At 53.4% G+C, this 21,789-nt stretch overlaps 1 protein-coding gene across 1 annotated transcript in view; it reads right to left on the bottom strand.

The window, feature by feature from the left end:
• The window catches only part of LOC100692488 (histone-lysine N-methyltransferase 2C), a 47,016-nt gene that overhangs the window by 5,370 nt on the left and 19,857 nt on the right, over positions 1-21,789 (bottom strand). The window contains 41 exon segments of the mRNA XM_025910582.1: positions 137-253; positions 348-549; positions 711-838; positions 912-1,048; positions 1,188-1,300; positions 1,613-1,992; positions 2,072-2,281; positions 2,368-2,563; positions 4,396-4,523; positions 4,604-4,816; positions 5,067-5,165; positions 5,241-5,356; positions 5,429-5,474; positions 5,563-5,700; positions 5,781-5,893; positions 5,973-6,148; positions 6,235-6,358; positions 6,503-6,638; positions 8,025-8,186; positions 8,266-8,469; positions 8,551-8,811; positions 9,227-10,147; positions 11,908-12,015; positions 12,379-12,588; positions 12,591-12,794; positions 12,958-13,190; positions 13,836-13,899; positions 13,984-14,050; positions 14,140-14,251; positions 14,351-14,755; positions 14,860-14,971; positions 15,062-15,414; positions 15,540-15,648; positions 15,651-15,991; positions 16,078-16,253; positions 16,339-16,712; positions 16,808-17,074; positions 17,150-18,535; positions 20,628-20,834; positions 21,232-21,305; positions 21,377-21,694. Of these exon segments, the coding sequence (XP_025766367.1) occupies positions 137-253; positions 348-549; positions 711-838; positions 912-1,048; positions 1,188-1,300; positions 1,613-1,992; positions 2,072-2,281; positions 2,368-2,563; positions 4,396-4,523; positions 4,604-4,816; positions 5,067-5,165; positions 5,241-5,356; positions 5,429-5,474; positions 5,563-5,700; positions 5,781-5,893; positions 5,973-6,148; positions 6,235-6,358; positions 6,503-6,638; positions 8,025-8,186; positions 8,266-8,469; positions 8,551-8,811; positions 9,227-10,147; positions 11,908-12,015; positions 12,379-12,588; positions 12,591-12,794; positions 12,958-13,190; positions 13,836-13,899; positions 13,984-14,050; positions 14,140-14,251; positions 14,351-14,755; positions 14,860-14,971; positions 15,062-15,414; positions 15,540-15,648; positions 15,651-15,991; positions 16,078-16,253; positions 16,339-16,712; positions 16,808-17,074; positions 17,150-18,535; positions 20,628-20,834; positions 21,232-21,305; positions 21,377-21,694 (9,440 nt within the window).

The following is a 21,789-nucleotide window of genomic DNA, read 5'->3' as shown; positions in this document are numbered from 1 at the left end:
GGCCCCACCCCCTTCACACTGATGTCACTGACTGTTTATGTTTGTGTGATAAGTGAACAAATCAGACGACAGCTTTCAGTCGACATGACTCGGATCTGAACGTCAGAACTCGCAGACCTGTGTGTGTGTGTGTTACCTGTGACTCGTACAGCCTCTCCTTGCGATTGGCTACTTCACTCCTGATGATGGTGCCGATGTACTCGATGACCATGGTGCACTTCTCGATGTCTCTGGCAGCGTACAGACCTAGACCCTGCAAACACAAACACACACACACACACACACACACAAAGTCAGCTTCCTGTCCTGCGTTGGCGGTCAGGTGTTTGGGCTGTGCTGTGACCCACCTGGATGCGGGAGCGTGCCAGGTACACGTTGCTCTTCCACTCAGCCTTCATGCGGCGGTACTGTGAGGACTTGGAGTGGCGTCCCTGGTGAGCGCCAGCCACGGACTCGCCCGGAGACAGAGAGATGACGCCGGGGACGAGGCCCACGATGGAGCCCACCGAGCCCTGACACCTGGGAGCGATGCTGGTCAGCAGGTAGGGTCTGAGGGGGGGAGAGGAGGGCGTCAGGCCTGAGCAGATCTCTGTCCCAGCCACACTGATGATGTCACAACACAACGCAGAGCAGGTGCACTTTGCCCAAACCGCCCGCCACTTCCATCAGCAGCTGGACAGGAAGTGACATCATCGCTTCAGAGCACATACCTTTTGGCCTGACAGGCTTTGGGTTCGGAGCGGGCGGAGCCTGACGGGTTAAAGGCCAGAGGCCACTCCATGAGAGGGTTCCTGCCGTAACGAAAGGTGTAACGCTCACAGGCCTCCACGCCAGGTAACTGAAACACACACAGAGAGCAGGTGAGTCTGGGTTCCTGTTTGAAGGGGTGTGTGGGTGTGTTCTGGACGTACAGACTCGATGATCCGGGTCACCGCAGACGTGGTCAGACCAAACAGATCTTCTCCTTTCAGGTAAACTGGGAACAGCTTCAGAGTCCCACTGGAGGTCCTCATCTGGGAGACGGGATCCAGGATCTGATCCCACACAGCTGGGCGCGCACGCACACACGCACACACACACACACACACACACACACACACACACACAGAGTTTGGTTCATCGCCGTGTTCCTGAGGAGCAGCAGTGCTGCTGATGACAGTCGGTGCAGACACACAGTTGATGGTTACCTTTGGGTGTGGGTCCGGTCAGAATGAGGTCATCGTGTCCTTTCTCCACCACCTTTACCTTGAACAGCGGCTGCCCCTCCTCCTCCTCGATGTAGCACATGTACTTACAGCGTCTGTGGAGCACGAGCAGAGAGCCATCAGAATCACTGCTGACGTCTACCTGTGATTAGACCAATCACTGCAGAGGGAGCTAAACACCCTCTCATACTGCGGTTCGTAATCCAACGCCTCCATCACTACCCCGTGTCAGACGGCCTTCTTCCTGTTACAACCTTTCACAGTAAAAGCTCCTAACATAAACATTTTCCTGCAGATATAAAGTTTGTCTTCCACCAAAGAAAAGTGGGCAGTGTGACGTAGCACAGCGGTGGGCGTGGCTACCGCACACTGATTCTGATTGATAATCTGCACGCTGCTGCTCTTACCTGTTGCTGTGGCGCATGCTCCAGTAGATACGGTTGGCATGGTAACCGACAGGGAAGATGGCCGTCTCGTTGTGGAAGGTTCTCATCTGCTGTGGGAGGAGCCTGCCGACGGCGCGGAACAGCAGGCTGCCGACCCTGAAGGTGTGCTGCCTCTCGCCGCGCTGCACCACGGCTGCGATCTGGCGCGCCTCGTCCCGCTGCACGAACACTCGGCGGAACACCGCGAAGCACCGCAGCTCTGAGTCGTACGGGTCAGAGGCCGCCACAGCCGCCGGGTCAGGGGCAGAGCCAGGAGTGGAGGAGGGTGAGCCGCCACAGGACCTGTCCCCGCTGAGAGGAACCATCCTGGGTTTATGGAGGTGGCAGAGCATGGTTTTATCCTGCAGGACAGAGGAGGAGCAGGGTGAGGAGGAGTGCGCGGTGGGCGTGACCTCAGGTGTAACTTGGCCTCGCACTTACCTTGAAGAAGGTGCACTGGGCCTGCAGGGCACAGGTGAAGTGGTAGGTGTTGGTGCAGCGGAGGCGGTTGCAGCCGCTCGTGGCGCCGGTCTGCTGGCAGTGAGCACAGCGTAGAGTCAGTCCTCGCCTCAAAGCCAGCTCCACGTTGATGAGCGCGCCCGCCTGAGTCTCGTACACCTCGCTAGACCACAGGGCGCAGTTAAGGTGCACCTGGAACACAACCACATGGACGACAGGTGAATGAGCCGCTCCGCGCCGCCTCCAGAGACTCACAGAGCAGAGACCGGCGCACTCACCCACAGATCCAGGTCCAGGTTCAGGAGCCTGGCTGGTCCGTCTGTCTGGCCATCGCCCTGCTGGTGACAGAAGCAGCACCTCCGCTGGTCTCTGGGTAACGTGTCTGGATGAAGACACGCCCCCAGGTTCTTCAACAGCTCATCCACTTCCTCCTCTGTTGGCAAGGCAACCGCCTCATTAGAGATGCAAGTACCCCTGCGTGAAAAAGACACAAAGATTACTGATCACACAACGTCTAGGTCTGATGACCCGTGCAGGGCTCTAGACTAACTTTTTGCCAAGTTAGGCGCACTCAAATTTTTCACCGCAGTTTTACATGTGCACTTTTTGGGGGGGGGAAATTGCAGTCCATACAGACAATATTAATTTCTAAATTATTAACTAACAAGCTTGTGCTTAAATTGCTTTGTCAATATTGTAGAAAATGTTAAACTTAATCATCATCTCGGCTCCTCTGACGACCTGTTTGCTGCTGCCTGCTGCTGAAAGGCAGTGAGGAGAGGGGACACTTGGGCAGTGCATTTATTGCAGCATATATTTTGTGTTTTCTGGATACACTGCTTTTTTTTCAGCATGCAAAGATTGATGGCACCGTGTCAGAGCTGGCTATGAATTTCAGACGGATCAGACCTTAACACAAAAGTTATCAATAGTTCTTTTCATCTTTTCTTATTACCCACAGCTACATCCACTTCTGTGGGGCCTAGGCTGCTCACTAGGGCTGGGTATCATCACTGATTTCTATAATCCATTTGATTCAGGTTCTCAAAGTCCTGATTCGATTCAATTTAGGCTCAGACAGTCAGAAATATTATAATTCTGATCATTTATCAGTACTGATACATGTGAGACTTCATCAGAATTGTGAACATCACAGCAGATGCCTTTGTGTCAAAGTAACTGAGAATAAAACACAGAAAAACATGAAGGAGATTTTCCTGGTCTGGCGTTTTATAGCAGATAACCTTAAAAATATTCTGCAATATTCTGCAATTTTGCATAATTTTAAGAAGTTTAAATTTCTTCAGTATTGAACAGCAGAAATTAGGCTTTCTTGTCGGAGGTCATTTACGTGAAAAAAAGAAAAAGAAAAGAAAAAGACAGCGGCCGACAGCGCTGTAAACAACGGTAGACTGGTGGGTAATAAGCGAATGAATAATGCAGAAAACAGATTTGACACGGGAAACTGTTCTTGATGTACAGAGAGAGAGAGAGAGAGAGAGAGCTGTGCATGAAGTGTGATTTTTATCGTGGTGGAAGCAAAACAGCAAAACTCAGAGGGAATTCATGACGATATTGATCACATGTGAAGCGCAGTTTGCTGCTTCTTTTGCTGCTGGCTCGGTGAATTTTGGTTGGAGAGACAAAACCTGCAGCTCAGAATCAGCGCAAAAAGACAGAAACACAGCGCGGACCCGACGCATCAGAATCGGTGAGCTCCGACAGCGTGTCCGTGTTCGGGCCGTGGGGTGAGAAAGCCGAGAAAGACAAAGCTGATTCTGATGCGTCGGGTCTGTGTTTACGTCTTTGTGTGGAATCCGTGTGCCTGCTCTCATTTACTGTTTGGTGGTTGTTGAAATAGTTTTGTGAGCTTTAATCTGAGAATCTGGCGTTTCTGGCAAAACACAGTTATATTTAAAAGTCAATTCAGGATTTAATGAATCGATATCGCCTTATTCAAGCTACTCACCTCCCTCTTCCAACTGGACCACGGCCAATCAGAGAGGTCCCGCCCCTGACTATTTCTGATTGGTTTAGTCCACGATAGGGACATAATGTGTGTCTGTTGTTGACCAGACGGAGAGTTGCAGAGATTTTTTCTTTTTGTTACCCGAACAGTTGGTCACACCGGTGCAACCAAATATTTTTTTTAGTCGCACCATTGAAAAATTCACACTAGAGCCCTGCCCATGGCTGACGGCGGCGTGGTGCCACGTGCACTCGCACATGCCGTTATCCTCAAACACGGTGGCCCCCACAGGCGCTGAACACCAGTAGGTGAGGTTCAAATGAGGTCCCTAACATACCTGCTCAGTGTGATGTTAACACTCCAGCGTCGCCAGCGGGAACTCTTCATCCTCTTTCCGTGGCGCGATGACAGTGAGTCCTCCCCACCTGGGACCGCCCGGGGGCGGGGCTTCAACTTTACCTTCACCTGTAAGCCGGTCAAATAGTCAGTCTTCAAATCAATGACCCAACTCAGTACAATGTTAGTTCACAGGTAACCACACCCACCTTGAGGCTGTCCATGCGAGGCCTGGTCTCCATGGTAATGGCAGAGGCAGATGGGAAGAAGAGAGGTGGGGAGGAGGAAGATGTCGGGGGAGGCGAGGAGGGAGCACGGGGGAGGGAGTGGACGGCAATGGAGGACATGTTGTTGGTGTACTGGTGCTGCACCCTGGTGGAAGGGGGGCACTCGGAGCCCGAGAGCAGGACAGGGACTGCAGACTGACAGAGGCACAGAGTTACAGCGGTGCATTGTGGGAAATCTACCTGAACTCCTGACCCCAGACTAAACTGTACCAGGGGAACAACCAAAGAAGAAGAAAACAAGAAAACACGCCCCCACCCCCCACAGCAGCCAATCGTAACAACTACCACTATAATTGTATCTAAACCATCGTCTGTGCCTAATCTCAGCGCCAAACACATCAGCCAAATGAAGGCTGTGACTCCTGCAGTGTGGGCGGGGCCTCACCTTGGTGCCTGCAGACCTGGTCTGGAGGTCGCTGGTGTAGAGGGTGGAGCAGTTGGGGCTGCAGAAGAGCAGGCTGGAGCCGGGTCCGGACTGACCCTCCTGTAACACACACACAGAGGGTGACTTCCTGTCCACTGTCAGGTCACTCTGACCGTCTCCTCTGAGGCGTCTAACCTGTTTGAGCTCCCTGACAATGCGGACTCCGTTTCCCAGCAACACCTTGCAGTAGCTGCAGCACTGAGGCCTGGTGGTGGCAGCGCCGCCCTGCTGGCTGAAGTCCATTCTGACACCTGCAGACACACAGATATGAACAGACGCACAGGTGCGTAGGTGCGTGAGTGTGTGTGAGTGTGTGTGCAGACCTGTGTTTCCTGTGGCGGCAGCTCTCTGTTTTGTGGTGGTTGAACCCTGTAAACACATCAAACAGCTGTCAGTCACCTGGAGACTCTCAGCACAGACAGTGATGAAACAATGCCGTGGGGTGCAGCATTCTCACCTGCGTCAGCGGCACCTGCACGCTCGCCAGCAGGGCCAGAGAGCTCTGCTCGGGACCGGATGCTCGGCTCAGCTGGTAGTTCACAGGGACGGGGACCTGCAGCAGCTCCGCCACCGCCGCCATCACTCCTGGAACGTTCTGGAAACACAGGGTCACAGCGATGATGACCAGGGGGAGGGGCTACTGATACATCAACATTAATAGAAAGAAATGTTTACCTGGGCTGCAGTGGGGTTCAGGGTTATTGCTATGGTAACCAGGTCTGTGTTCGAGCAGGAAGGAAGTCCCTGATGGTTCATCTCCGTCTTCACTTCCTGTTTGACTGCAGAGCCTACACACAGGTGAGCAACAGGTGAGCATCAGTCAGAACAGTCAGGAGACATCTTCCAGTCATGCTGTGGCTGACTCACCTTTCCCCCAAGCACAGGGGATCATGGGTAGTGTAGGCGACGGGCAGGGTGAGGGAGGCTCCAGCTTGATGAAGGACAGGTCGGGGTACCGGCTGACCTCTATGTCCGCCACACTCTCCGGGGACGACGATGGAACGTAGCTGTCAGGGTCATCTCGCTCTGACGAGTCCTGGACCCTGAGGATGAGAAATCACGAAGAAGAGTCAGCGCGACTCAAGATGACAACGAGGCATTTGGCACACCTCTGAGGGGCGGGGCTTACCTGAGCTCCTCCTGGTTGTTGTGGGGTGGGGTTGGGAGGGAGGCAGGCACATCTACTGTTTTGGAGGGATGGTTTAAACTGAGAAGCTCCTCCCCTTTCAGCTTCAGAACCGACACACCTTTCACTGAGGTACAAACAGGAGGAACAGATCAGCTGTTGCTCTCGTGCAGCTGTCAGGTGTCCACATACTTACAGCCACACTGTCACGTCTGCACAGGCTAACCTGTGCCTGTCAGACAAAGCAGTGCGTGAAATAAGCCTCTCTCACCGTCCTGCTCGCCAAGCTCCTTCCTGGTCAGCTCCTCCGTCGTGGCGAAGCCGTTCACCAGTTTCTGCCTGGCAACAGGAGGCGGTGTCGGGGGCAGGGAGGCCGGAGGCGTGGGGGGGTTACTGAGGTTGTTCTGCTGGAAGAGCAGACAGGAAGTGATGTGAGCAAACTCAAACAGCAGTACTACACCATTACTGAAGTATTACTGCAGTACCCGTGCAGTGGTACCTTGTAGAGATGGCACGATACCACTTTTTTATGTCCGATACCGATATCATAAATTTGGATATCTGCCGATACCGATATGAATCCGATATAGTGTGTTTTTTAATCAATAAAACTGTTTTTTTAATATCTTGCTGCATTTTGTATAAGTTCATACTCAAGTTTAAATAAACAACAACACTAAAGCTATTCTGTTATACCTGTATGTAAAAAATACACTGCACCCAAAATATTTCATAGTTCAGCAACACTGATCAATCTAATAAACTTAAACCTGCTCCATCCTCCCTATTCTGGTATTTTAAAGAGTACTTAGCAGAAATATTAAGCAACCTAACTAATAGGGTTGCAAACTCCCAGCAAAAGAAAAATGGGGAACCACCCCCCACCCTCCACCTCATGATGCTTAATCGACGTAATCAACTTTAATTTGATGCAGTGTGAAAAAAAATCCATAGAAATAAATTATTTTTCAATAATAATTAAATAGATTCAACATCTTTCTTCAACAGAATTGCAGACTGCACAGATGGAACCTTCCCAAAGGAAAAAGTACTATAGCTTACTAGGGTATATTAGACTTAACAGTTACTATATACAGTAATGGACTTCTATACATTTTACATCAGATTAAAACTTTGGGTGTAAGATTCAGATAATTATTTATTAAAAGCGAGACATTTTAAATGAGAATAAGAAAGAAAAGTATGTCTTTGTGCCCCCTTTTCCCTGTTCATGCCCTATCGGCCCCCCTGGCTAAACTTTGCTAGATCCGCCCCTGTACAGTTACCAGCCGTCAGCTACGTAGAAAAGGATCCTGGTGTAGAAAGTAATATTAAATACATTCTAACAACAGCTTATCAAGGTTAAACGTGCTGCTGTTGTTCAGCCGCTGGTTTCCTCTTTCATGATTGAAGTAGCAACAAGAGAAGGAGAGAGAGAGGCAGTCGCTCCATATATCGGTTGTTAAGCTAAACGTGGGAACGCTTTACAAACATTCAGAGATGAACTTACACACTTGCTTTACTTCTCTCTGGGATAACTTCCTCGGAGATAAAATGCTGGTTTGGTAGCGAGGCTACAAATACACACAGCCGCTCTATCACGTGACCGCACTGCTCCGACGTGCTACGGTTATGAGCCGAGTTACGCCATGTCGCAAGTTTTGTGAGGTGCTTTTTTGATATTTAATGGATCTGATTACATTTTTTATTTCCCTCCGATATCCGATCCAGTAATTTAGGTCAGTATCGGACCGATACCGATACGTAATATCGGCTCGGTCCATCTCTAGTACCTTGTATATGAGCTGGGAGTAGTAGTCAGTGACTCCATCCAGGCAGGCATTGCCGAAGGATCCGCTCAGCCTGGAGTCTCGGCCCAGAGAGGAGCTGCCGAAGGGGGGGAACAGACCGAGATCCACCCCTAGGACCGGCTCCATGAGGGGCAGCACTGCCAGCTGTGGATGGAGGTGAGAGGTTTAAACTTTCAGACACATCTACTTCCTGCTCAGTAAACAGGAGGAGGCGGGGCTCTACCTGTCTGAGGTGTGTCACCACCGGGTCAGAGGAGGGAGAGGTGGAGCGGGATTGGAGTGCCTTCTCCTCCTCCTCCTCCTTCTTCTTCCTTTTGTACTTGGGAGGAGCTCGGTCTTTGTCGGGCCGGGCGGATCTCTTGCAGCGTTGCGTCTTCTTCCTGCCGAAGGTGTCCAGCAGCTCTGAGGCGGGACCGTCCGTCGCCACCTGGAGGAGGAGCACGTGATCAGCTTTTTCAACTAAAAGGTCACATGACATTCCATTTGTCTGCCCTGGCCACCTCCTCACCATGTTGCCATGGGAACCAGGTACATCTTCCTCTTCAGATCGACAGCCATCGCTGGACAGCTGTCGTCGGGCGATGGGCGGAGCTTGAGTGATGGGCGATGGTGTATTGGCAGGGGAGGTCTTGTCCCTTAGCAGGTGTCTGAGCAGCTCCTTCCCTGCGTCGCCTCCCTGATGAGGAGAGGTGGGGGAGAATGGCTCAGCCCCACCCTCCTCCATCTTCACCACACCAGCTCCACAGGCTCCGCCCTCCTCACGCTCCTCCTGCAGAGAGACCCAGGAAAGTGACTGCTACGGGAGTACACACACCAATGCAGTACTGCTGCAGTACACACAATACCATAGTTCATCCACTATCACAGTATTACTAGGGCAGGGATAGTTCAGTAGGGGTAGAGCGGTCACCCCATGATCGGAAGGTCGGGGGTTCGAATTCCCCGACCTTGCTCAGGGGTACCCTGAGGTACCCCTGAGCAAGGTACCGTCCCTAAACACTGCTCCGCGGTGCGCCTGCTTAGTGGCTGCCCACTAAGTGAAGGAGTCAAATACAGAGAGAGCATTGATCCCCGTGGGGAAATTAAAGTATACATCATTATTATTATTACTACTACTACAGTATCACAGGATTACTACAGTACCACTGCAGTAAAAGTGGGATGAAGTGTGAAAACAACCACACCTTGACCTCCAGCCGAGCTGCAGACAGGGGCCCTCTCTGGCACTCTGAGCCCAGCCCGGCTCTCTGCTGGGCTGCAGAGATGATGGACAGCTGCCTCTCCAGCTCTGATGATGGGGCCAGACCAGAGAGGGAGGAGCTCTGAGGGAAAGACAGCTCTGATTGGTCCATGCTGCCAAAGGTGGGTGTGGAGCACGCCGTGTCAGAGACAGCAGGGGTGGGAGGGGCAGTGAGGTCATCAGATTGCGAGGACAGTGGCGTCCTGGCCCCCCCTCCTCCTGTGGCTTCCTCCCCATCCTTCTTCCTACTCCTCTTCTTATTCGGTTTATCATCCGGGATGATGTCAGAATACAGCTGGATGAGGGAGGCGGGGCCACCAGAGGAGGAGCAGGGGAAGGAAGTGGCCAGAGGGGTGGAGGGGGAGGAAGAGGAGTCGTCGTGTCCGAATAGATGTCCCTGCCCTGCTGGATGGGAGGAGGGCATTCCTGCTGCTCCTACCCCAGCTGGGTGTGCCTGCCCCGGGGCTGAGGGTCCTGTGAGGCCGGGGAGCCTCGGCCTGGTCAGGAGGCTGGAAGGAGCCACGTTCATGGGGGGTTCACCTGTTGGAACAGGGGACGCTCCAGGGAGCAGAAGCCTTGCTGTGAAGCCCTGGCGGAGGCCCGCCTGCAGGGGAAAGGGCGCTGCCACCTGGCTCTGGTGCTGAGGTCGAGGCCTGGAGGTCTGGGGAGACTGGAGGAAGTCCTGGGGCAGCTCGGCGCTGAAAAAGGGCATCTGAGACAGACCGTCCACTCCGGGGGCAGGACCCGGCCCTGCTGTCGGTCCCACCTGAGGGCCCAACTTAGTTGCGGCAGGAGGCACGGAGGCCCCCAGGAGGCTCTGCTGCTCCAGCTCCAGTCTCTGCTGCAGGACACGGTGACGCTCCACCTGGAAGCACATCAACAAAATTCATGACCAGGAGGAGGCTGCAGACACCTCTGACCTTTAACCCCTGACAACCACGCTTTATTCATACACACAACCACGACATACTCATGTGGTTTAATCTGTTCTTGTGGATGTAACCAGGCCTCCAGACTCTTTTCCCTCTCACCCTAACCCACATTTCTAATACTGACCAACAACTCTGCTGGAGCTGTAGTCTTTGAAACAGACTCCCTGCTGCCCTCTTTGTCTACCATTCAACCATCTTCAAGTTTGACTCTCCCCCGAGAATCGGATGTACCAATAATGATTCAATCTGTCTGTCAGCTCCACCCTCTTCCCACTGTCCTCGTTAAAGGCCGTCATACCTCATTGGTCCCCCCATTATTATCACTATTATTCAGTCTTCCCTCAGTACTGGACTTGTTCCATCATTATTGAAACCTGCCTCCGTTACTCCCATTCTCAAAAAGCCTGGTACAGACAAATTTATTTAGATATCCGACCTTCTCTTTGTTTCTAAAACTCTTGAGAAAGCTATCTCCTCTCAGCTTCACACACGTCTCAGTAACAACAATAATTCTCTATGAACAATTCCAGTCTGGTTTCCGTCCACTTCACAGGAAACAACTTATAAAAATGACCAATGGCCTCCTGATGGCAGCTGACTGCAGTTTCCTCGCCATCCTCATCCTTCTCGAGCTGAGCCTTTGATTTCCCACAGCATCCTCTTGAAAGACTGTCCTCCCTGCCTGCTTCACCTCACATCTCTCAGTTCATTCAACTTAAAGCTCACTCTTTAAGTTCATTTCCTGTTTCTGCCGGTGTTCCCCAGGGTTCAGTGTTGGGGCCTCTGTTATTCACCACTTACGTGCTTCCACATAAAAATTAGCTTTCACTGTTACACAGCTGACACTCAGCTGTATATTCCTTCCAAACCCAATCTCACCCTTCCACCCATGCCCCTCTCTCCATTGAGGTTAAATCATGGCTCTCCTCCAACTGTCTCACACTCAGTAGTAACAAAACTGAAGCTTGTCAGCACAGGTTACAGGTTTTCCATTATTACTGACAACTCCTCGACGACCCCCCCCCCCCTTCCCTCAGGGTAACAGTCTGGGTGTCCTCCTCCACAGCACTTTGTCGTTCCTCCTGGTCTGCATACTTAGACTTCTTCCTTTCCTCGCCCCACATGCTGCTGCTATCCTTGTCATTTCTCAGATACTGTAATTCTGATTTCTTGCAATCATAACTCGCACAGCCTCCAGAAAGCACATCACCCTGTTCTTCATCAGCTCCACTGCCTGAAGATGCTCGAGTCTCCTTCACTTTCACAGGTATCCATAACCTGGCCTGGTCGTCACCTCATTGCTCCCGTCTCACCACTAAGAGGAACAGAGCTTTCAGCTGCTCTGCTCCCCAACTTTGGGATTCACTTCCTCCTGACATCAGCAATACCGTCTCTCTTCCCTTATTAGAGTCTAAACCCATCTGCTTAAACTGGTTTACTCTTTAACACCGACTCCGGTCTAATGCTCTCAGTGTGTTTTAGGAAGCACACTGCACTCCATCTCACTCATCTTTACGTTTAACTCTTCGTGGTTCTTAACCAGGACGTGCTCCAGCTGTGAGAGCATGAACGTCTTCCTGTTGTGGTTAAACAGAACGTGTGGTGTCAGAGGAGACGTGCTTTATGAGGAGGAGCTCTGCTGACTGAGGCCTGACCCAGCTCGCTCTGCTCCTCCTCCTCCGTGATGTTTTACCTCCTGCATGAGCTGAACCCGCTGCCTCTCCTGCTGCTCCCTCAGCCTCTCCCTCCTCTCCCTCTCCTGGAAACCCTCGCTGAACGGGTTGTTGTCGTCAAACTTGACCTGCAGAGGAGGCGGAGTCAGAGGGGTTAACCAGCGCCCAGGAACCGCCTTTACTTTTGTTTTAGAGTGTAAGCTCACATGAACCAGTGTTACTGCAGGGTTCCTCCAGCTGTTAAAAAGCCCCACCCACCCTCATTCGCGTCCCTAATACAGATGTTCAGACATACAGAAAAGATGAACTGACAAATCCAGATGTTGACCGCCGTTAGACTGAACTTCCTGTGGGGTCTCCTGTGCTGACGAAGGTATGAGGGCTCAAACATAGGGAGATAATCCCCCCCCCACCATCTACTGATTTATGATGCAAGTCTGGTTCTGGATCAGGTCTAGATCATAGTGGTGTGCAGCAGCCATGTTTGTTACCTGAGGGGCGGGCCAGCTCCGTCCACTGTGGCTCCATTGGGACCTCCAGTGGGGCCCCGGGAGGCGGCAGTAAAGCCTGCCGTCTGAGCCGCAAGGCCCGGCACCATGGCAGAGGGCGCCTGAGTGTGTGGGGGTACTTGGGGGGTGTTGGGTAGGCCGGCAGGGAGTTGAAGGGGTAGATGAGGCGGCATCCTCTGCCCCATCACCCTGGAGCCCACCCCCTGGAGTCCAGGCGGGAGGTACGTTTGGGAGATGGGCCGGCGCGGGCCGCCCGGGTGGGGTTGCAGGGGCACGATGGGCTGTGAGAGCAGCTTCTGAGGGAGGGAGGGTGCTGGTTGCTGCTGTAGACCCCTCTGAGGATGTTTTGTCCGGTAGTCCTCGATGAGCTCTGCATGGTCCTTCTGCTGCTTCCGGATCTGAACACAGACAAGAAGCACTCACTGTGGATCAATCCGCCACTGAAAATAGTCGCTTACAGATTTCACTGCCTCAATGGCTGCCCCCGGCCGGCCTCTACCTTGAGTTCACAGTCTGATCTGATAATCTGGATTTATTCTGCACTGGGATCAGCTGCGTTACCTGCTCTAGCTGTTTCTGGACCACTCCCTGCTGCTCGCTGATGTAGCGTAGCTGGGCGGCGTCCTCCTCTGCGAAGACACGGCCCGCCTTCTTGGCAGTTCTCTGTTTGGCTGACAGAGCCTTTTTGGTCTTGCGATGGGCAGCGATCTGATCCTCCAGGAGGCGCTGCTGCATCTGCAGGAGCTGCTGTGTCTCTCCGAGCCAGTCCTCGTACTGCGGCCGCTTGGGCTCATCTGGGAAAAGAAGGACTCAGAGTTTAGTGATGAGGACAAGAAGGAATCTGACCTCGCTCACATGTGGCTGAGAAGAAACAGCAGCATGCGATCAAAGTTTCTCTTTGATCGCATGCTGCTGTTTCTGCTGTCTGCACAGGCTCCAGAAAGAACTGAACTTTGAACGTTTACACGCAGGCGGAAACTGATCAGAGCTCATAAATGAGTGCCTGATCTTTCTCCTCTGTGCCTGAGGAAGATCCTCTTCATCGTGTTGGTTGTGTTTTAGTTAGAGATTAGAAAGTGTGGATCTGAAGGTTATTATAGGACATTTAAACTGAATTGGCACATTTCTACTCTGAGCACCCAAAGCACTTTATACAACTTGCCTCATTCATCGTTCCTACAAGCACACGTTTCTACCTAACATTCAAGAACAACTCGGGGTTAGGGTTAGGCACTGCTCTCTCTACTCAGCTACAGCCACCCAGGTAAAACACACGTTCAGTCACTCCAGTCATTTTTAATGGAACCAAACAGAAACCAGTTGGTCTCCTTCAGATTCTATGTGACTGTATAAGGCTCTCACCGGGCTTTGTGTTAGAACCACTGCTCTGCATGTACAATAACCTGTTCATGCTGCTGCGATTGGTTTCTGATACTCACTGCTGAACCCGGGGCCAAAGCTTGGGGGGGTGGGTCGCACCAGCTGAGGGTTCACCTTCCCCTCCTGACACAGAGAAAGACCGCAGACATGTTAGAGAAAAGCTCTGTCCCGTGTGTTCAGTTACTGTGTCCGAGTCCTTCAACATACCTGTCCTACCAGGTGTGGAGGCTGAGGGGGGACCTCAGGACCCGGGGCTCCTGGAGGCTGCTGGAACCTGACGCAGACACAGACAAAGACTTCAAATAAAGCTGGGAGAGGGAACGTTCACAGAGAACACTGAAGTCAGAGGTCAGAAGGTCATACCTGTTGATGACCATGGGATTCAGACCCAGGTTTCCCTGAGACATCACTTTGTTTATGCCTTTCAAAGCCACCATCTTTGCCTTCATAATGGGGTCGGTAATGGAGTCAAAGTCTGCAGGACAAAACAAGAACACATGAGTTCAGAAGGTGCTTCATGAGAACAACAGTCCAATGGTGCTTCAGGGGGGAGTTTCAGAGGTTCTGGACTTACCCACACCAGGGAACGCAGAGTCTGTGGTGGAGCGTTGTCTGATCAGGGCCTGCATCTGTTTCTGTTGCTGCTGCTCCTGGCGCTCTTGGTCCAGGAGGTCCTGCAGAAGAAGCGGCTGCTCCTCCAGAAGCAGAGGCCTTTGTTTATTTTGGTTCTGGACCTGGGTCTGAGCAAAGGTACCCTGGGTCTGGCTCTGCGTGGAGGTCCCCATATGTGGAGATTGGGTCTGAGTGGTGAGGAGGTGAGGAGGCTGGAGAGGCAGCGGGTGAGGCGGGCCTTGCGGGTCCTGAGCAGGCAGACTGGTGTGAGGAGACACTGAGACAGCCTGAGGGTGAGGGGTGAGTTGAGGTGAGGATGAGGGGGGCCCAAAAGGCCTCTGCTGCTGCTGGAAGACAGGCTGTTGTCCTGGGAGAGGAAGAGCAACCAGAAACAGTTCATTTCAAATCTGCTGATTAGATCAATGATTGGTCAATAACACGAGGGGGCAGCTCAGGCTCGTGTTTGTTTACCTGTGGTCACAGGGGGCTGAACTCTGGATACCATGCCCATGGATGGTACCTGCTCCTGGGGCTGGAGGGATGACAAGGGCCCTGAAACAGAACCAGAGTCCTCCAGCTTTTCCTGGAGGCAGTGGTGGGTTATTTATTATGTTCTCCTTATTGAACTGATTATTGCTTAATATTTATTATTGATAAATTGAAAATGTCCCACCTTGATGTGATGGACAGAGGAAACCTCAAGTCCTAGAGCTCCCAGGGGTTTGCTGGTGGCGATGACCCCAGGTGGAGCCACCTCCGTCTTGCTGTCGTCCCTCACTTCCTGTTTGATCTGTCCGACCAGGTGGGAGCTGCTGTCAGTCTTTCTAGAACCACCAACTCCATCCTTCCTCTCTCCGCTCTCCTTCTCCTCTGCTGGTTCTCCCAGATCCAGCTCCTCGTTGAACATGTCCTTCTTGTCCTCCAGGTTGAGCTCAGGGTCGGCATAGGCGATCAGGTCAAACTTCCCCGACAGCAGGAAGTCATCGAGATGGAGGTCATTGGGACCCAGGTCCAGGTCTTCTTTACCTGAAACACAGTTAGAGGACAAGTCAGTCAAGGTGAAGAAGTATCGATAACTTGCTTCAGATCAGGTGTAATTTCTGGATTTAGCGAAGGTGAAATAAACTGGACCCGGACTCGAACGCTCATACCATCTTCTGGGTCGAGGTTTAGGTTCAGATCAACCAGATCCTTCACTTCTACATCCTCCAGGTCCTTCACAGCCGAGTCCTCCCCTTCCAGGTGCTCCTCGATTCCATCGGCTCCGAGAGTGCCGGCTCGCCGGGCTGAGTCAGAGCCGCTGTGTGGCCAAGGTGCTGCTGCTGAGGACCCTGCTGGTTCAGCTGCTCCACGGCACCCGCTGTGATCATCTGCTGAGCCATCAGCGTCTCACCCATCCTGGCCCCAGGACCAGATCTGATGGCAGGTGGGTGGGGGTCTCTGGGGTGCAGGAGAGGGGCCTCGGGGTCCGTGGCTGAAGGAAGAGAGAAGGGCAGCCTCAGGCGGTTCTCTGGAGTGCGATGTCGAAGCTCAATGTAGGGCTGTCCCATGATGCTGTGCTGCTGGATAGAGAGGGAGCGAGGGAGGAAGGGCTGGGGGACACCTGAGGGGAAAGAGAGAATTTTTTTATCAATCAAGTTCATTTTCAACATTTTTGATTCATCCACCAATCAGAGGAGTTGTGGTGACCTTGCATCATGTGCGGGTGAGCGTTTGGAGTCCCATGGGGACGGATGGCGGTGAAGTCCCCGGGCACTGGCCTCCTCATCTGAACGGGAACCTCCACAGCACCGAGCCCAGAGGCAGGCGTTGATCCTAGGGGTGCACGCAGGAAAGTCTCATGGAGGCCAGCTGGAGCTCCAAACCTGTAGAGGGGAGCAAGTGTAAGTCACAAACACACAAAAAGTAAAAGCCATCAGATCTCAACCAGGACTCTTCTGCTCCTCTCACCTCGATCCTGGTCCTCGGACACCCAGCTCTCTGGGGAGGCTCTGTCTGGGGAAAGAAGCCTCGATGGGCGCGAAACCCCTCTGCTGCTCTCTTGGGAACACTCCAGGGAACCTCAGGGCTGGAGCCCCGGCAGACCGTATTGTACCAGGATACGGGGGCGGAGGGCGCCCAAATGGGTCTGTCTGGACAGGAGAAGTGGTGGAGTTGGAGCTGGAGGAGTCTTCCTGGGACCAGCTGTTAGAACCAGCGGAGGATCCTGTTGGAGCAGCCGGGGGTGCAGCAAGTCCAGGAGCCGGTTCCTGCAGACCCTTCTCCTGCCGTAACGTGCTCTTCTGCTGTTGCTGCCTCAGGATGAGCTCCCGAAGCCGCTGACGCTGCAGAGAAAACAGGAGGACAGATGAACTCGCTAAACACATGAGAACCAGCAACACTCAACCAGACAAACATGGACTTAAAACACCTGTCTCACCTGTCTCAGCTTCTCCCCTGAGTCACCAAGCTGAGGCATCACGCTCATTGGCCCGTCTAAAGGAGATATTTCAGTGGTTGCCATCTTGTCAGTTTGTGATAGGCCTGGTGTCATGTGACCCTGCTCAAATGGATCATGACCTGGAGTGTGACTGGCCAAAGCAGAGAAGCCGCTCTCTTCTGACATCCCAGGGTGCTTTGAGGTGTGGCTGCTGGGGGTTCTGGGAAATGAGTCCTGCTGTTGCTGTCTTCCTGGTGACTGCTGTAACTGACGAGAGAAAAGATGAGTAGAAGAAGACACGACTCTGTGACAGAAAATAGAGGACGTGGGCGGTGATGTTACCTGGTGGGGCGTTGGGGTGAAGGTCCCTGGGTCTCCTGGAGCCAGAGGGGATGAAACGGAAGCTGCAGGCTGCGCAGCTAAGCTCTCGACTGGGGTTTGGCTGAATGGCTCGTGGGCCTTCTGGGGTCGCGGTGTAGAGGGCTGCTGGGCGTAGGGATCCAGCGAGGGTCGCGGTGTACCTGTGGGCTGTGCGTAGGGGTCGCCGGTCCGCTGACTTCCTGGTGATCGGGGGAAGCGGTCAGTGACAGCTGGACGGGGTGTGCCCGGGTTGGAGGCGTAGGGATCGAGGGTTGGGTGAGAGGGGGAGGGACGGCAGCTCATGGACTGCTGGTTGTACTGGTCCGGTCTCAGTGCAGGGGGTGTGGTGAGGTATGTGGGGTCAGAGTGGGGGCGTGGCGTGCCAGGGGTCTGAGGGTTGGTGTAGGGATCCGGAGAGGGCCGGGAGGTCCTGGGTGACTGCTGGGTGAAGGGGTCGGAGATCTGCTGAGCGTAATCTGGTCTGGGCGTGCCGGGCGCTTGGGCGTAGGGCTGCGGTGGGGGAGCCCAGACCTGACAGTGGACTGGAGGGGAAGGGAGGCTCCTGTGATGGAGGGGGGGCAAAACCTGGGTCTGTAAGCCTGGACAGGTCCCTCCTCCCTCCTCCACCAAATGCCTCCTGCTGAGGGGGCATGGGGGCCTTAAACACAACACCCTGGACCAGTTGACGACTGCATGATTCGGGTGCAGGGACTCGCACGTTCGTCCTCTGGTAGACTTCAGCCACTCGGATGCCGGCATGTCTGACTGAAGGGTCGGGGGTGGGGTTACCTGGTTGTGGCCCGAGGCTTCTGGAGACGTCAGGTGTTTTGGAGTCGGGGATGGAGCAGGAGAGCCTACGACATCATGGGCTGGGGAGGTGCTAAGGGAGCTGTGATGCTGCTGCTGGGAGGCTGTGGGGCCTCCAGGCTGGGAAGAGGAGGGCCGAGGAGTGCCTATAACCTTATTGTAGGGGTCCCAGGGTGAGGAAGGGCGGGAGGACGGGGGAGAGAACATCTGGGGGGAAGATGGTGGCTGGTAAAGGGGAGAGGTGGGATGTGGGGATTGAGGGAGCGAGGAAAAGCCAGAAGGGGGTGGTGCTTGAGGCCGGAGGAAGACGTCGTCCGCCGGTCCAGAACTTCCCTGCAGGAGGTGCTGCCTGGGCTGACCCTCCCTGAGACCCGGGTGGAGCTGAGGGGAGGCGCTTCCTCCTGGGGGCACGGGGCTGTAGCTGCCGGTTTCAGGCGACTGGGGGCCCGAGAGGCGCTGGCTGGCCAGGAGCTGCTGCTGCTGCCGCTGCTCGTTCTTCACCTGCTCCAGCTTCTGGGTGGCCTCCATCTTGGCGAGCTGCTTGCTCTTCTGACGCATTTGCTGAGAGAGAAAAACAGAAGGGACAGGCGGGGAGACAGGCGGACACAGAGCGACAGGCGTGAGGACGACAGGTGGAGCTCAAATACGTCAACATGGCGGCTAACGCTAGCTGACCCTCTCTTTAGAAACACCGCGACCACATGTGGGCGGTGTCAGGTATTATGAGTTTACAGGTGTGTAAATCCTGATTGGGCTGGTTTTCAGTGTGTTACACACTTAAACACCACCAGAGGGCAGTGTCTGCAAGAGCAGCAGTGACTGTGGGCTTTAGCCCTGCAGGTACACGAAGGCCCGCAGACTGAAGGCCATCACACAGTCTCTTCTTTCCTCTGGGACAGGTCCTAAAATGGATCATACTAACCGGACTAACGTAACGCCTGGCTTCAAGTAGAAAACAAGTGACTAAATATAAGATTATAGTAGCTCCAACTGTAACTGACTGAAACACGAAGGGTAAAGTTTGCTGTGTTTTTACCAACCAATGTCTGGTGGCTGTAAGTAACCCCTGACTACAGGCGGTGGTTTCCACCTGTCATCAGCCGTCACTGAACAAACAGAACCATCTGTGAAGTACAAACAGGCCAAACCAGCAGAGACTTTGCATAGACGCCAGAAACACTGAGGTCTGACAGGCACAGCTACGCTGAACGACTGTGAGATATAACACCAGGCGTTACAAAAGGGGAAACCCTACAGAGAACAAAGCCGTAAATATGTCTGATTAAGATGGGAGTGTATGGGGACTGCCTCACTGCTGCCTCTGCTGGACGTTTTTGAGGCTCCAGTTTGTTCTGACTTTCAGAATAAAATCCCACGAGTCACGTCCCCATAACTCCTCCAACCCTTAAACATGATTTAACCATAAAGCCGAGTGAAAAAGCAGCTGTGTGTGGAAACAGACTTTAATAGCGTAAGTGTGGAGCAGGTCTGGACCCGAGGTCTCCTCCCTCACATGCATGGATGGAGGAGGCCGGACAGAGTGTGTTTGTGTGGAGGTGCTGTAAGGGGGGAGTCTGGAGGAAGCAGAGCAGAAGTTTCCTGAGCCGTTCTCAGCAGACATTCAGAGCCAGGCGCACCCCTTCAGAATAAAAGCAGTCAGCTCGCAGGCAGACTCGGGCCGCGGCCTCCGGCTCTGGGCCAGCACAGACTTGAGACTTTGAGTCAGATCAGAGCTGACCCCTCCTCTTCCTACCTCCCTCCTTCAAATTTAAGCCGTCCTTTGGCCCAGAGAGGAGGACGAGGCTGAGGCCGGGTCCACAGCTCTGAAACCCTTGCTCAGCTCCGGGCCTTGAGCTCCGTCACTCTTTATTTAAACTGTTGAAGTTTGATGGCGGCTCTGACTGACGCCCCATTGGCTCGTTTAAAGGCCAATTGACGAGTTTCTGACGGTTTGTGGAGCTCCACAGTGAATCCTGAGGTGAGGTCAGAGGGTTTCAGAGGCTCGTGGATCCAGGAAGTCTGCCTCCGACAGGTTGGCCTTGAGGTCTTACCGGAGCTGCTACGGATGCCTGGCAGGGACAATCTGTATCTGTTGGAGATTTTTTGCTTTGGGGGGGGATTTCCTGCCTCTTCTTACTGGCTCCCCTCTGTCTTTAACCCCTCCCTTTTCAATGAAATCAGAGACGTTAGTGTGAGGGAGGGCGGCTCAGCGGGCATGCACATCACAGCATCATCTTCATCACAAATACACCCCACGGCATGCTGCCTTCTGGTTACCATGGTTACTACTGAGAGCGGGAAACCAACGCCAGCCTTGGAACGAGTACGGGTCATTTCTATGGCGATTTAGTCTGCGTGACGGTCTCAAGGTTGAAGCGGTGGCGTGCAGCCTGCCGACCCGGGAGCGCTGCCTTTGATTTGTTGTGCAGAAACATTTGCATAACTAATTTTACAGAGCGCGCTCAAAGTGTGTCTACAACCAGCAGGCAGGGCTCTGTGTCCCATCATGCATTGCACTGCTGTTTGCATCACTAAACTGTGTTTCTGTTAAATCGGGTGTTTTCTGACTTGAGTCTGGTTGTTGGTTTCTCACTCTGCTGCTACGTCACCATGACAGACACCTGGACGTGTGGAGCTCTCGGGCTCTGCTCACCTGTCTGAACTTCCACTCCTGCTCCTGCTCCGACTCTTTGGGCCTCAGCGGGTCCTTGAATGGCATCTCCATTTCCATGGAAACAGTGTCAAAGGGTCCCAGCGGCGCAGGCAGCTGCTGCTGTGATGGCGGGTGGCGTTTGAGCGGGTCGTTGGACAGCTGTACTTTGTTGATGCGCTGAGCCGCTCGATTGTCCCTAGCTTTTTGCTGCAGAGAGAAAACGGCATGCGGTCAAACGAACGCCATCGTGGGTTATGATGAGCAGGCACGTGGCTCAAAGTTCTTAATCTTTACAGTACTGGGATCAAATCCACTGTAATCAGTGTCCACACTGTTACAGAACATGGACACTGTGACAGTGTGGACACTGATCGCACTCAGACAACTGAAGACGTTTGTCTGAGTCCTTGAAGGGTCTGGAGCTGGAAGATGACCCTGCTGCTTTAAACGGACACCTTTGATCAACAATCTGGAAATGACTCAAAAGGACTCAAGAGCCTGTTCACAGGACAAAGGTCCTATGAACAGGCTCTTATACGCTTTTATAACGTTTCCTCAGCTCTCAGAGTCCTTCACACAGTGAAGAGGAGGAGGAGGAACTCACCACATAGGGTGCTCTGTCCTGAGCACTGGCCTTTCTCCACAGCTTGGTGATCTGCTTCACTCTGGTGGGCCAGTCTGACACAGGAAACAGCCGTCAGCTTTGTCAACACACTGAACACACTGTGTGTGTGTGTGTGTGTGTGTACCTGGGTACTGCTGCTTCAGCTGGGGGAAGTTGGTGTTGCAGTAGAGCACCGGAGCGACAGTGGCCATCTCTCCCAGACTCTCCTCCTTCTCCCACTTCAGTGTGCTCCTCTGAGCCGTCGACAGCACGTCCTGCTCGCCCTCGCCGGCCGGACCCTGCTGATTGGATGGAACCAATGCAGAGGTGGGGCCCTGGATGGGGGCCGGGTTTTGGGTAGGGAGGACCCTAAAGCTGACTGGACCCTGGACACCGGGCATCATGGGAGGAGCAGCTGGTGAGAGGCCGTTCATCAGCGGGAGGCGAGGAAACGGCGCGGCACCTGAGAGGTGATCAGTGATCAGTGGTGATTGGAAGGTTCAAACAGAGCTCAGCTGAACCCTCACAAACTGTTTTTAGGTTCAGACTTATCAACAA

This window comes from Oreochromis niloticus, linkage group LG9, assembly GCF_001858045.2.
Source record: "Oreochromis niloticus isolate F11D_XX linkage group LG9, O_niloticus_UMD_NMBU, whole genome shotgun sequence".
Classification (NCBI taxonomy): Eukaryota; Metazoa; Chordata; class Actinopteri; order Cichliformes; family Cichlidae; genus Oreochromis; species Oreochromis niloticus.
Note: the sequence above shows the minus strand (reverse complement) of the source record. Positions and strands in the feature narration are given on the sequence as shown.